Source organism: Lepidochelys olivacea (assembly GCF_965140295.1).
Source record: "Lepidochelys olivacea isolate rLepOli2 genome assembly, chromosome: 8".
Lineage (NCBI taxonomy): Eukaryota > Metazoa > Chordata > Testudines > Cheloniidae > Lepidochelys > Lepidochelys olivacea.
The window spans coordinates 3268331-3281946 of record NC_140418.1 but is presented as its reverse complement, the minus strand read 5'-3'; the positions used below and the strand labels follow the sequence as shown (position 1 = coordinate 3281946).

The following is a 13616-nucleotide window of genomic DNA, read 5'->3' as shown; positions in this document are numbered from 1 at the left end:
AGTGAGAGATTCGGCACTCCTGCAAAGCCCACCCACCTGCAAAGCCCACCCTTAGTTGCCGCAGCTCATGAGTTGTATGCTGCCCTCACCCTCCCACCGTAAAGCTATTCACGAGAACACAACACAGGCGTGTTTCTGACAACTGGGACAGGATGATGGGACTTCATACTCTAGGTCTGGCTTTGAAATATGAGTATTGCCCTCCAGCTGCTGTCAGCCTGGTGGGCAGCCAGACGGCAGTAGTAGCCAGATGGCAGTAGTAGCTTTATATCAAGGCCTTCTGATGATCAGTCATAGGACCAAAGTCTGCCCTTGATTGCATGCTTGTGGATCCTGCTTCGTCCCTGGTAGCCCCGTGTGTGCATCTGAGGGCAGAATTGGTCCCTTTACAGTTTCTTCAAAAATCATATATTAAGATTATTGGACTAGTTCATTCCAGACAATCTGACCACACTGAAACTGGTGTGCATGGCATATGGATCCCACAAACAATAATACTGTTAATCAATAATACAGTCCCTCAGCTTGCTGAGCAGACTCTAAAGTCATGTCGGTTTCTGTGCCCACCAGCCCATGTGCATGCAGATTTAGTGGGCACATTGGTGTGGGCCCATTAAATATATTTGCCTTGAAATTGTAGGCAAGCTGCTGTGCTACAAGCGTGCTGCAGTTGTGAGTTTAACACTGCTCTGCAGGTCAGCAGGAATCAGTCTACCCACCTATCTACTAGGGCATATCTGCCACCTCTACCAGCTTGAGGTCTGAGCACCGGGGAAGTGAAGCAGTTATGTGAAACCCACATGCCAAAGTTTAACAGATTTAGAGCTGGTGCTGCTGCCTTGCAGAATCTGTACTCTCCCTTGACTTTCTCTGTATATTTGCTCTTCGTTAAATATTAACGGCCTTGTGCGTTTATGCTACCAGGCTGTCCTTGTAACTGCAGCAGACAGTAATTGTAGAACTTCCAGTTTCAATATTTACCAAACAAAAAGGCTTTAGGCTACTGCCTGCATAAACCACTTCTAATGAAATGGGGTGTCAGAGCACGGCCAGGGCTTTTTAAACATCTGGTGGAGATGAGTTTCAGGAGTTCCTGGATTTTGATTAGTGGGGACCTGTGGTTTAGGGCAACAAAAAGGACAGAGTGGATGGCTGGATCCGCTGCCACTAGATTTGTCTCTGTAGGTGGCTAAAATGTTACTTATTAGGGCAATCAGCTGAGCGGAATGAGCTCCAGATGTTTCCAAAACCAGATCCCCACAAGTCGACATTAATTTGGATGCACTGTCTTTTAAGTAATTTGAGCACTCACATTCTCACTGTCTACCTGGGCCACACATCTGCCCCTTCCATCTGCGACCTGCATCCCTGGAACCCCAGTATTGATCCAGATCAGATAAAAATGTATTTGTTATAGAAGCTACTGGGAGAGTCAGAAATATAGCAGCTGCTTAAAGCCTGCATAAAGCCACAGGAAACCCCCTAGCATGGGCAGTAGGGCTAGAAAGTGCGACATCTGCTGTGCATGCATGTGCCATGTAACACCGGGAGTAAAGTGCTCTGTCCATGGGAATAAAACACCTCGACAAACACTCAAACAGGGGTGATCTTCTGTGACCACAGCAAACCCAACACATTTTGACTCCCTGGCCAGGCACGCATGGTAACAAAGCTATGCTTCCATTTGCCTTGTTACGCTTGGCAAAGGTAATTGTAACCCAATGCACCATTTTCCTAACGAACTGCATGGGCCCTGGGAGGAAGCAGTGGGAGTCAACAAAGCAGGTGGAAATGGCACGAAACAGAACAATTACAAGAGACGAAGGAAAGTTAACTAATGATACTTTTCAAACTAGCACAACTCTCTGCTGCTACAGACAGTAATCAGAGCTGCTCTGCTAGGGCAAAGGACACAGTTGCTTTTATGCCCTAAATCACCTTTTTGCCCCTAGGGTTAGTGACAGTCACTGGGAGATGAAATGAGGCTAGAGTCTGCTCTGCTACACAGTGTACATCTGGGTAACTCCACAGATGTTAATGGAACTATTCCAGATTTGCACGGGTGTATCTGAGAGTAGGTATTATTCAGTTCTCGGTGCGGCTATACATTTCACCCCCAAAAGTTCATGAAGTTGGTTACCTCAAGCTTCTTCTAAAATATACTGGGGGGAAAAAGTACTAAGTTTTTGGTGGCTTCAAATATTTTTCAGAGCTTTTTTTTTTAATCCTACCTAAAAAACAAGCCAAGAATGTTACATCATTCCTGCTTTTTAAAGAGATCATGGCAAGGCTGGGAGAATCAAAATGTACCTGACATCCTCTCTGTTCTTGCATCCTGTTTTCAAAGTCTGCATAAACCAGTTTTTCAAAGCTAAGCATGCATAGTTGCATACCAGTGTTTGCATATGTCTAACTGGGTGTGTGCCTATTAGGTATTTGCACACACATATTGGATCAGTTGCTCTGAACAATCCTATCATAGCAAACAAGTGTGTTCAGGGACTAGAATCACAAACTAGTGTGCTCAGCTCAGGTGTTACCAATCACCCGACCGTAACAGAGCAGGCTTCATGGTCTACTATCCATGAGTGAAAAGAAAAGGAGTACTTGTGGCACCTTAGAGACTAACCAATTTATTAGAGCATAAGCTTTCGTGAGCTACAGCTCACTTCATCAGATGCATATCGTGGAAACTGCAGCAGACTTTATATATACACAGAGAATATGAACCAATACCTCCTCCCACCCCACTGTCCTGCTGGTAATAGCTTATCTAAAGTGATCATCAGGTGGGCCATTTCCAGCACAAATCCAGGTTTTCTCACCCTCCACCCCCCCACACAAATTCACTCTCCTGCTGGTGATAGCCCATCCAAAGTGACAACTCTTTACACAATGTGCATGACAATCAAGTTGGGCTATTTCCTGCACAAATCCAGGTTTTCTCACATCCCCCCCACCTCCATACACACACAAACTCACTCTCCTGCTGGTAATAGCTCATCCAAAGTGACCATTCTCCCTACAATCTGCATGATAATCAAGGTGGGCCATTTCCAGCACAAATCCAGGTTTTCTCACATCCCCCCCACCCCCATACACACACAAACTCACTCTCCTGCTGGTAATAGCTCATCCAAACTGACCACTCTCCAAGTTTAAATCCAAGTTAAACCAGAACATCTGGGGGGGGGGGGGTAGGAAAACACAAGAGGAAATAGGCTACCTTGCATAATGACTTAGCCACTCCCAGTCTCTATTTAAGCCTAAATTAATAGTATCCAATTTGCAAATGAATTCCAATTCAGCAGTTTCTCGCTGGAGTCTGGATTTGAAGTTTTTTTGTTTTAAGATAGCGACCTTCATGTCTGTGATTGCGTGACCAGAGAGATTGAAGTGTTCTCCGACTGGTTTATGAATGTTATAATTGTTGACATCTGTTTTGTGTCCATTTATTCTTTTACGTAGAGACTGTCCAGTTTGACCAATGTACATGGCAGAGGGGCATTGCTGGCACATGATGGCATATATCACATTGGTGGATGTGCAGGTGAACGAGCCTCTGATAGTGTGGCTGACGTTATTAGGCCCTGTGATGGTGTCCCCTGAATAGATATGTGGGCACAGTTGGCAACGGGCTTTGTTGCAAGGATAAGTTCCTGGGTTAGTGGTTCTGTTGTGTGGTATGTGGTTGTTGGTGAGTATTTGCTTCAGGTTGCGGGGCTGTCTGTAGGCAAGGACTGGCCTGTCTCCCAAGATTTGTGAGAGTGTTGGGTCATCCTCTGAGGAAGTGAGCTGTAGCTCACGAAAGCTTATGCTCTAATAAATTGGTTAGTCTCTAAGGTGCCACAAGTACTCCTTTTCTTTTTGCGAATACAGACTAACACGGCTGTTACTCTGAAATCTGTGTATATATAAAGTCTGCTGCAGTTTCCACGATATGCATCTGATGAAGTGAGCTGTAGCTCACGAAAGCTTATGCTCTAATAAATTGGTTAGTCTCTAAGGTGCCACAAGTACTCCTTTTCTTTTTGCGAATACAGACTAACACGGCTGTTACTCTGAAACCTATCCATGAGTGGTATGACAGAAACAATCCAGTATATGCAGTCCAGCAGTCATGAGTAGTCCCACAGTAACATAGCAGTGTGCAGGCAGGATTGAGGCTAAATGCTTCTGGAAGAAAACAGACTTCAGCTTCTAACTTCCAAGGTATTCGGTTATTTCCAAAGGATAAAAATGTTTAGAGTTATGAAAAATATTTGAGGACTGTGTCCTTTATATTCTTCTGCCCTATCCTAAGTGGGATGGCTGTTCTCAGGAGGGGCGTACCTTGGGAACATCTGTCAGAGGTAAGGTTGGGTCTTGCATGGAATATGATATCAAATGTGAAAGAACTGAGAGAGACGGGATGGCGATCAGTGCAGAATTCCAAAAGGGAGGTCATTACACATCCGCTTTTGTTTCTGTGGTTATCTTCCTTCTCAGCAAATAGCCATTGCTCGGGAGGGTGACTTGCTGACCAAGGAGCGGCTGTGCTGCGGGCTCTCCATGTTCGAGGTGATCCTGACACGCATTCGCAGCTACCTGCAGGACCCAATCTGGCGTGGGCCTCCCCCTACCAACGGGGTCATGCACGTGGATGAGTGTGTCGAGTTCCACCGGCTCTGGAGTGCCATGCAGTTTGTGTACTGCATCCCCGTGGGGACGAACGAGTTCACTGCAGAGTGAGTATGCACGCTGTTTGTCGGTGAACGTGTGCCAGCTGGGCATGCCCGGGATTCTGAGGGATACCCAGGCTCTTAGTCAGAGAAGCATGTTGTGATAATATGGAACCCTAGGTAACAACCAAGGTGGTGATTAGAGCATCATTTATAACACAGGGGCGCGGGGATTGGATGGCTCAGAGATCAGTAATGTAATACAGAGCCTTTTACCTCCACTGCCAGTTCAAAGCCCGCTGCAGCTGGGCACGACTGTCTAATGGCAGCCCTTATGAAATAGTTTTGGCGCTGCCAGGGGTATCCCAGTCACAAAAGCCATCCCCCACAAAGAGAGGCCAGGAATACAATGGGCTGAGAGACAGAACTGGAATAATAACACCGCATTCTTGTATAGCAACTGTCAGTAGATCTCACAGCAGGTTAGGATCATTATCCCCGGTATAGATGAGGGCACAGAGGTGCCGATTTGCCCAAAGTCCCTCCACAGGCCAGGGACAGGAATAGAATCCAGGTCTCCTGAGTCCCAGTGCGGTGCTCTGGCCACTAGGCCGCATTGCCTATCCCTCAGGACTGCAGTGGAACTGGGGAGATCGGGCCAGGCCTGTTCTGTGGCTGAGCAGAGGACCCCAGTCTCCAGGGCTGCTGATTTGGCATCATTTACAAGTAGTAACATTTGCAGAAAATGTAAAAGCCGGGATAGAGCATGAGGTGAGGACAGGCACTGAGCTGAAAATGCAGGCAAATGAGGCCACCGTCAGCTACATCTCCCACAGCCTGAGGCAACAGAGAGAGAGAGGGAGCACTGGTTAAGATACCAGGGTTATCCCTAGTGTAAAGGAAGATTTCACAACAACTCTTCCACTTACACCAAGTGCATTGATATTTTTCCTTCATTTCTGCACAGCCACAATAAGGGTGGTGATGAAACAACCCCTTGTCAATGAAGTGATATTATACTGCTTTAGCCTAGCTCAGCGGTTCTCAAACTGAACTTTGGGACCTCAAAGTGGGTCGGAACCCCATTTCAGTGGGGTCGCCAGGGCTGGATTAGACTTGCTGGGACTCGGAGCTGAAGCCTGAGCCATACCACCCAGGGCCGAAGCCAAAGCCTGAGGGATTCAGCCCTGGGTGGCAGGTCTCAGGTTACAGGCCCCCTTGGCTGGGACTGAAGCCCTGGGGCTTTGGCTTTGACCCCTTCCTCACCCAGGGCACAGGGCTCAGGCTTTGGCTCCCCACCTGGGGCAGTTGGAATCAGGCAGACTCAGGCTTTGGTCCCCCATCCTGGAGTCGTGTCGTAATTTTTGTTATCAGAAGGGGGTCACGGTGCAATGAAGTTTGAGAACCCCTGGCCTAGCTGCAGCCTTCTGGTCTGTTTAGTTTTTTAGGGGAGGAAGGTTTGTTTTAACTTTTTCTCACAACTTGCATCCTGTTGTTCTTTATTTCTATTACTGGGGCCCCTAAGGAACCCAGCTAAGATCAAGGCCTCATGGTGCTGTACAAACACAGCAAAACAGACCTTGCCCATTGAGTTTTCAAGCTAAATAGGAAGATAAAAGATGGGAAGAGAAACTGAGGCACAGAGAGAGGAAGTGACTTGCTGGAGGTGACTGAGCAGCTCATTGTCAAAGCTGGGAATAGAAGCCAGGTCTTCTAAGTTCTTTCTGCGAGGCCATGCTGCCTGGGTGAGCTCTGAGAAGACAGGCTGGCTCCACGGGGGTTCTGCATGGCTGCTTTTTAGTTCATTTGCTGTCACACACATCTATGCTGTAGCTGCATGAAAGAGTCAAGACAGCAGGAATTCGGTGAGGAAGGTGACTCATATCATGTGGGACAACCCTTCTCTAAGCAGCTTCCCTCACGTCTCTCTGGCCCTCTCCAGGCAGTGCTTTGGAGATGGTTTGAATTGGGCCGGCTGCTCCGTCATTGTTCTCCTCGGGCAGCAGCGACGCTTCGACCTCTTTGACTTCTGTTATCATCTGCTGAAGGTGCAGAGGCAGGATGGGAAGGATGAAATCATAAAGAATGTGGTAAGGCCGGGGACAGCCACCTCCCACCCCCTTTTGAAGGGTCAGTAACGCAAAACTACCCTCTCCCTGCTCTTGCACTGGATCGCGCTGTTATTCACAGATGGATCCCAAGGCTCTGAATCCCCAGCGGGGGACCCAGCGTGTCTAGTGTTGCCCTGTGTCTTTAAACAATGCCCAGATTGGGCGAGAGCCATCCGCTGTGGGATTCCTACCTGGACTTGCAGCAGAGAAGCCAAGATTTCAATGGGGCATGGGAACTGAACCCTTTTGCTCTTAGAGCACGGACCTTCAGCTTGGCCATGGGGAGCTGCATACAAATAATAATTAATAATAATGCCCATTAGCCATACTGTAATTGCACTGGCTTTAGCAATAAGTAAGTTGGGGAGGAGGGGGAATGAGGTTAGACGTGGGTTCTTCTGAGTACAGCATACTGGTCCTGTCACGCTTTGGCATGACTCATTGGCCTATAGAATGGAGGTGACTCGCTGTCCACTGTGGGGAAATGTAACAGGGGTTGTAACTGCCCCACTGAGGTTTCTTAGTAGTGGGCTAGTGGCACTGTTGATGCTTTCCAGCTGAGCAAGAGGGATTGCTTCATCTCTCTTTGCCTGTTCTTTCCCCCCTCCAGCCCCTGAAGAAGATGGCTGACCGCATCAGGAAGTATCAGATTCTGAACAACGAGATTTTCGCCATCCTGAACAAGTACATGAAGTCGGTGGAAACAGACAGCTCCACGGTTGAGCACGTGCGCTGCTTCCAGCCCCCCATCCACCAGTCCCTGGCTACCACTTGCTAAGCGTGGATATTAAACCCCTTTGGGATTAGGGAGGAAGAGAGATTGGATCAGAACAAGAACTGGGAAGGGGAAACTTGACCATGTGGCTCTGGCAACAAGAGAGATTGGGTACACCTGACACACACACATCTTCCTATCTGGCCCTGTTTGAGTGTATGTGCTGTAGCATCCCTGTGGTTGGCTTTATCTGTAGCTTTAAGACTGGGTGTGGGAGGGGGCAGGATGTGCTTTTCTTCCATGCGGTGGGTTGGTTTTTTTGGTTTTGTTTTTCTGTGGTACGACCCGTCAAACCCAAAACTCTGAAGCCATATTAGAGTCCTAGGTGTCGAGTTCCAGGCACAAGCTGATTGTTTCAGAGCGCCAGAAGCCATCTCCCACTGCGGGTGCGGTGAGGCCTGTGGAACTTCCCCTTGTGATGCATGACTGCTGCAGGAGAGTTTGAAGACGCCCCTTGTTTGGTGAGGCAGAATAGCAGCGCTTCTCACTTGGCAGCCCACAGAGGAAGAAGTAGCCTGTCCAGAGAAAGGAAACCAAGTTGATTCAGAGTTTGAGTCTAGCATCACTGTCCATCTAGGATTGGAGATTTCCCCGCTCTTTTCACCACGTCTTCTTCCCTTCTAGACTCTCTCTCTCCGCTGCTTGGTAAGGGGGCTTTGTGATGCATGGGTTTCAGACTAGCCGTGAGTGACTGAATGGCTGTCCTCTGCATTTCAGAGAGCTGGGAGACAAGATACCATCCTGATGTTTTCCCACTACAGGCCATATCCCCACTACTAATTCAGAAGAGGTGCCCCCTGAAGCTATATCTACCAGGGAGTAAACAGTGAAATCTCCTAATGAATGCTGTGTGCTACATTTACCTGAAAATTCTACTCGCTATATTCCTGGGGTGGGAGGAGGAATCAGTGATCCTGGCAGCCCAGCTTACCTCCAGAATGTACATGTACTTTGGCTTTTAGCCAAGGATCAAACATCCACATTCGACAATGAGCTGGAAGCTACAATTTGTGTCCATTCTTGAGTGACAGATTTCTTTGTTTCAAATGAGTTCCTCCACTACATATGCCTACAGGGCATGGAGAGTGCCAGTCCGGGTGAACGGAAACCCTATCACACAGAAACAGCAGGATCCTTTAGAGCAGAGGAAATGAAATAAGCATCAGAAAGGAAATTAATACAGTTCCCGGAGGGTTCTACAAAGCAAATACAGGATTTTGTTTCCTTCTGATTCTTTAACATTGTCCAGGATCCTGTGAGATTAAAAGAACCTAGTTGAAACATCAAGGAACATTTCAAAACTCATTGTGTTCCCTTCTTCCCCACATCAGCTTCTTTGAAGTGAGATGAAGGGTCTTGTTTAATGTGGCAAAAGCTAAGGGGCCAGATCCAGATCTCATCTACACAGGGGTAAACCTGGAGTAACCCCTTGGACTTCAGTGAAGTCACTCCAGATTTACACAGATAGAGATGAGACCAGAACCTTCTCTCCGGAATTAAGAATTACTGGCCAGGCCACATGCACCTCTCCTAATCCACCCTGACCTCACCACTGAGAAAGTTTTAATTTCTTGATTTTATTTAGGTTAAATCAGACCTTTGCCATTATGTAATACAGCAGTGTTGATGCACTGTATCTCAACATAACCCAGACACTCGGTTCAGCTTATTTAGGACAATGCACTGCTCTCACAAATGCTGGGAAGCCAGAGACAGCGAGCAGTTATTCTGTCTGAGGGAACAGTAAGTAGATCAGTTGAAGAGGTGTCCCATCTGGAACATTCTGTCTGAGACCAGAAGCCATCTCAATATTGTTGGCTAGAGGTGAATTTCTGATGGGAGATGCCTTTGTTCTCCCGGAGACCTACCTCTGTTTCCCTGGCAACCAGTGAATATCCCCCTCAAGCGCTGCTGGGCATATTGGCCACCTTGAGTTTCCTGAGGCAGCTGTTTCAGCTACAAAAAGAAATCTCTGGTGCATTTTAATCTGAAACTAACATGAAGGCTGAGGGAAATCATCTCAGATCATTGACTCAAATCATTTCAAATCATCAGGCAGGAAAAGACTTGAGTCTGAGAGGGGGGATTTTTTTCCATCCCGTCTGGAGGAAGAACAGCATGTTCAAGGACACAAACATTGAAAGGTTCTGCTTTATATATGATAACTGCTCCTCTACTAAGGATGAAAGGCCTGGTTCCCTGCTCTGTTACATCAGCCTGATGTTACTACACTGAAGTCAGTGGACCTACATACGTGTAAAAAATCTGGGTTAGCAGAGTGGGGACATCAGGTATGTTACTTTTTTGTGTGTGTGAAATGAGATGACAGAAAAGATCCTAACTGGTATTTTTTCTTGGGCTAAAGGGGTTCTCAAACTTCATTGCACCACGACCCCCTTCTGACAACAAAGTCACTGCATGACCCCGGGAATGGCACAGAGCCCAAGCCCTTCCACCACAGGTGGGGGAGAGGGGGCCGAAGCCCGAGGCCTTCCCCCCACCCCGCAGGTGGGGGAAGAGGGGTCGCAGTCCAAGCCTGCAGGCCTCCTAGGTGCGCACGACTGCTGCAGGCCCCGCGTTTTGGGGGGCCCCACAGGCCAGTGCAATTGTCTCCCGCAGGCGGTCCCGGAAGTCACGAATTCATCACTTCCACCCTGGGCTTCGCCTCCCTAGGGGCCCGGAATTTCTGTCGGTGGGCCTGGTTGTGGCACAAAACACTACAAGGTTAATATATAAGGGTGAAGTGTACCACACGGCCTAGCTCCAGCAGCTAGACACAATTGGCTGTATGCGATTAAAGCCTGTCTTCCAGCACTTAGGCTGTGAATGAGTTGTGGTGTATTTCACCACGTATGAACATCAGCTTGCGAAATGTAATGTTCTTTAGCTGTTGTTTTAGGGGATTAGTTCTTGAGGCCTATGAAGCACAGTTGGATGAGCTGAAATGGAATGCATGGACCAATATATGTGTCTGTTGTCCATGCATGGGGAATTTGCTTGAACAAAATGACCTCCCCACCCTTCTCAGGACCTGTTTGGGGAGGGGGTAGGAGAGGGGGGGAAGAATAAAAAATTATGAGCAGGAAACCAAAGCCGTATGATTAAAACAGAGTATATTTCAGCTGTAGGGTTTATGCGGGTGTTTTACGCTGTTGCTCAAGTAGTGTGGGATGGCAGCAAGGGCTCAGTCATACAACCTTTATTCATGCAACTTGATTTCAATACCCTTTTCTACCAAAAGGATGCAAGTCAGTTGTGTAGATCTTAGCTCCTGTTCTCAAATCCTTTTTGACTGCATATTTAGTAAAGGTTTCAAGATAGGGCCATTGAATGAACTGGATAACCTTTTCTGTTTTGCTTGTTCTTTTTAATCTAATAATCTTTAGTCTTTAAGATGCAAATTATTAACAGTGAGGGTAACTAACCGCTGGAACAGATTACCAAAGGATGTGGTAAATCCTCCAGCACTTGGGATATGTCTACACTGCAGAGTAAGCCCAGGGTTCGAACTCAGATTCAAGCCTACCGTCTACACACAAATTGTGCTAACCCAGGGCTTGGATCCTTGCTCTGGGTACCACCAAAAGTATCCTACAATCCCATGGGCTAACTTTCTACGTCTTCTGGACAGTCAGGTTTCTCCACTCTGCATCACTAACAAAAGGCTAGAGCAGCCACGTTTTGGGGAGGGAGGGCACTAGCAAGTCTGGGACATGGATTGTTGGACTCAGGTCCAAATAATGCAGTGTAGATGCTGGCGCCTCAGGGTTCAACAATTCCTACCCGGGGGTGGGAGGGGTGGTGGGGCGGGGGCGGTTTACAGATGAATGTAGACTCTCAAGGCCTAATAAACACATGGTCTGCTCACTGAAGTTCTACTAACCCTGGGCTTACATTCCAGGGTAGATATGCCCTCAGAGTCTTTAAATCAAGACTGGATGTATGTGTTCCTTATATGCACACAGAAGTTGTTGGGTTTGATACAGCAATTAGTGGATAAAATGTTGTGGCCTGAGTTATGCAGGAGGTCCAACTAGATTATCATAATGATCCCTTCATGCCTTAAAAATCTATGAAATGCAGTGCACAGCCCCATTCCTTGATGATGATGTACTTGATTTTGAGCAGCCCAGTAGAAAGGGGAAATCAAACCAACTCAAACTCTACTTCAATGGCATTCTTTTCTCCAACACCACTTGTTAGGAGCGGTGAACACTCTTGTCCTTTTTCTCCTATATTATTCCAATTCAGTTGGTTTATGTGTTTGTGAACCAGAGCAAAACTTTGTTCTTGAACGTTTAAAAAAAAATGTTTGCAAGAACACTTGTCCAATGTACCATATTTGTATGAAGAGCTACTTGGGGGTTTTTGTACAATGAATTTAAATTTATTTATGGTGAAGTATATTTCTGCTTGTGATTGAATATGGTGTTAATTCATGAATGCTGTGCAGCCGGAGATGATGTTTTGTATTTTTTTTTTGTTGTTCCTGTGTTGGTCAACAGAAGCTTCCATCTCTATTAAAAATGCTTCTGTGACGATAAAGCACCTGGTACCTGGCAATATGTCCCCTGACACAGCAACCACCAATGAGTACAACAAATGTGGGATGCTTTTTGTAATTGGGAAAAATAAAAGTGGGGCTCATTGGAGAAATGGGCAAATCCTAAATTATGTCAAATTATGCCTGCGAAAATGGCAGGCTGTTAAATGTTGCTGAAAATTTTAACTTTTTGTCGAAACCCAAACATTCTTCATGTTTCAGGCTCCTCCTTTTCCAACAATAAGAAAGATGAAAAATTTCAAGGGAAAACAGACACTTTCTGCAAAATAATTTCGAGTTGCAAACCCAGTTCGCAGTCACACACACAAAGCTTTGATGGAAGAGCGGACAAGCCCGACTCAACACAGTTTTGAACTATGGTCCAGATTCACTGCACTAACACAGCTTGCTGTGTCAAAAGGGGCTTCTGCACTCCACCAGGTTCTCGCTGTCACCTTCTCCCAGGGGTTAGTGCCACTTGGATGCACCCTTCATGCTTTGGTTCCCTCTAAGGGCACCGTAGAAGCTGCAATGCAGAGGAAACACACTTGCGTCAGTGCATCCTATCTTTACTGGCCTAAAATGGTCAGGACTTTGGTTTTAAATCTCAGGCACCTCTTGAAGCACAATGCCCGCTTAACACCAGGTGGAGGGACTGCTTCTGTAATGATCAGAGAGGAAAGAGTGCCAGATTTTGGATCATTCCCGTTGTAGCCTGCATCACTTAGAAGTCTCTTCAAGCTCTCCTGTCCCAGGACTGACCCTCCCTGGAACCGGTTACGCTGTACGAATGTAGCTTGAGTCAGTACAGCTGAAGAGACAAAGGTAATTTTTAGCACAGGACTGTGGGTGGGGGAAAGGAGGGAAAATCAATTTAACTGAATCAAATTCACAGAACCTAAAAAGATACTCCTGCCTTAAGAGCACACTCTGTCTGTGGCAGGGCCACCTTAAAAAGACAGCTTCACAAGATTGTTTATGGGAAAGGCCTCTGAAAGTGAATAGGAACAAAACGTATAGGCATCCATTGAAATAGAATGGGATCCTTTCTTTATGTTGTTTGTAGTGTTCGCGTGGGTTTGAAAACAATTGGATGAAATTCTACAACAGGGACAGAATTCCTTTTTTTCAGTTCTATAGAACTTTTGCATAAAGAATAGCTGGGGAATGAGTCTGGCTGACAGACAAAATCAGATTAAAGGAACTACGTAAATGCAAAACATATTATCTCATTACTCTTGTTTCATTATTTGGCTCAAAACTGCCCACATTTGCTCAAAACTAGTGTCCAACATTTCCACACACCCAGGGTGCCTTTCATGTTTGTAACAACCACTCTTCCCCCCAACAAAACCCAACCATCTGAGTTTCACTTGATTTCAAGTTTTGGAGTAAGTGTTTTGCAGATAAGGGATCTGCAAACAAAATGACCTTTGGAACAGTGTATCACTCTGCCTCTGCACTCTGTCCTTACAGAATCCACTTGATCTGATGCCTGGAAGCCTCTAATGAATGTCCCTATAGTT

At 46.6% G+C, this 13616-nt stretch overlaps 1 protein-coding gene across 3 annotated transcripts in view; it reads left to right on the top strand.

The window, feature by feature from the left end:
* CYFIP2 (cytoplasmic FMR1 interacting protein 2) overlaps positions 1-13285 on the top strand; it is a 77792-nt gene extending 64507 nt beyond the window's left edge. For all 3 annotated transcript variants that reach the window (XM_084636361.1, XM_084636362.1, XM_084636360.1), the window contains exons 29-31: positions 4489-4727; positions 6604-6751; positions 7383-13285. In XM_084636361.1, the coding sequence (XP_084492487.1) occupies positions 4489-4727; positions 6604-6751; positions 7383-7550 (555 nt within the window). In that variant the 3' untranslated portion in view covers positions 7551-13285. The remainder of the gene's footprint in view (positions 1-4488; positions 4728-6603; positions 6752-7382) is intronic.
* The last annotated feature ends 331 nt before the right edge of the window (positions 13286-13616 follow it).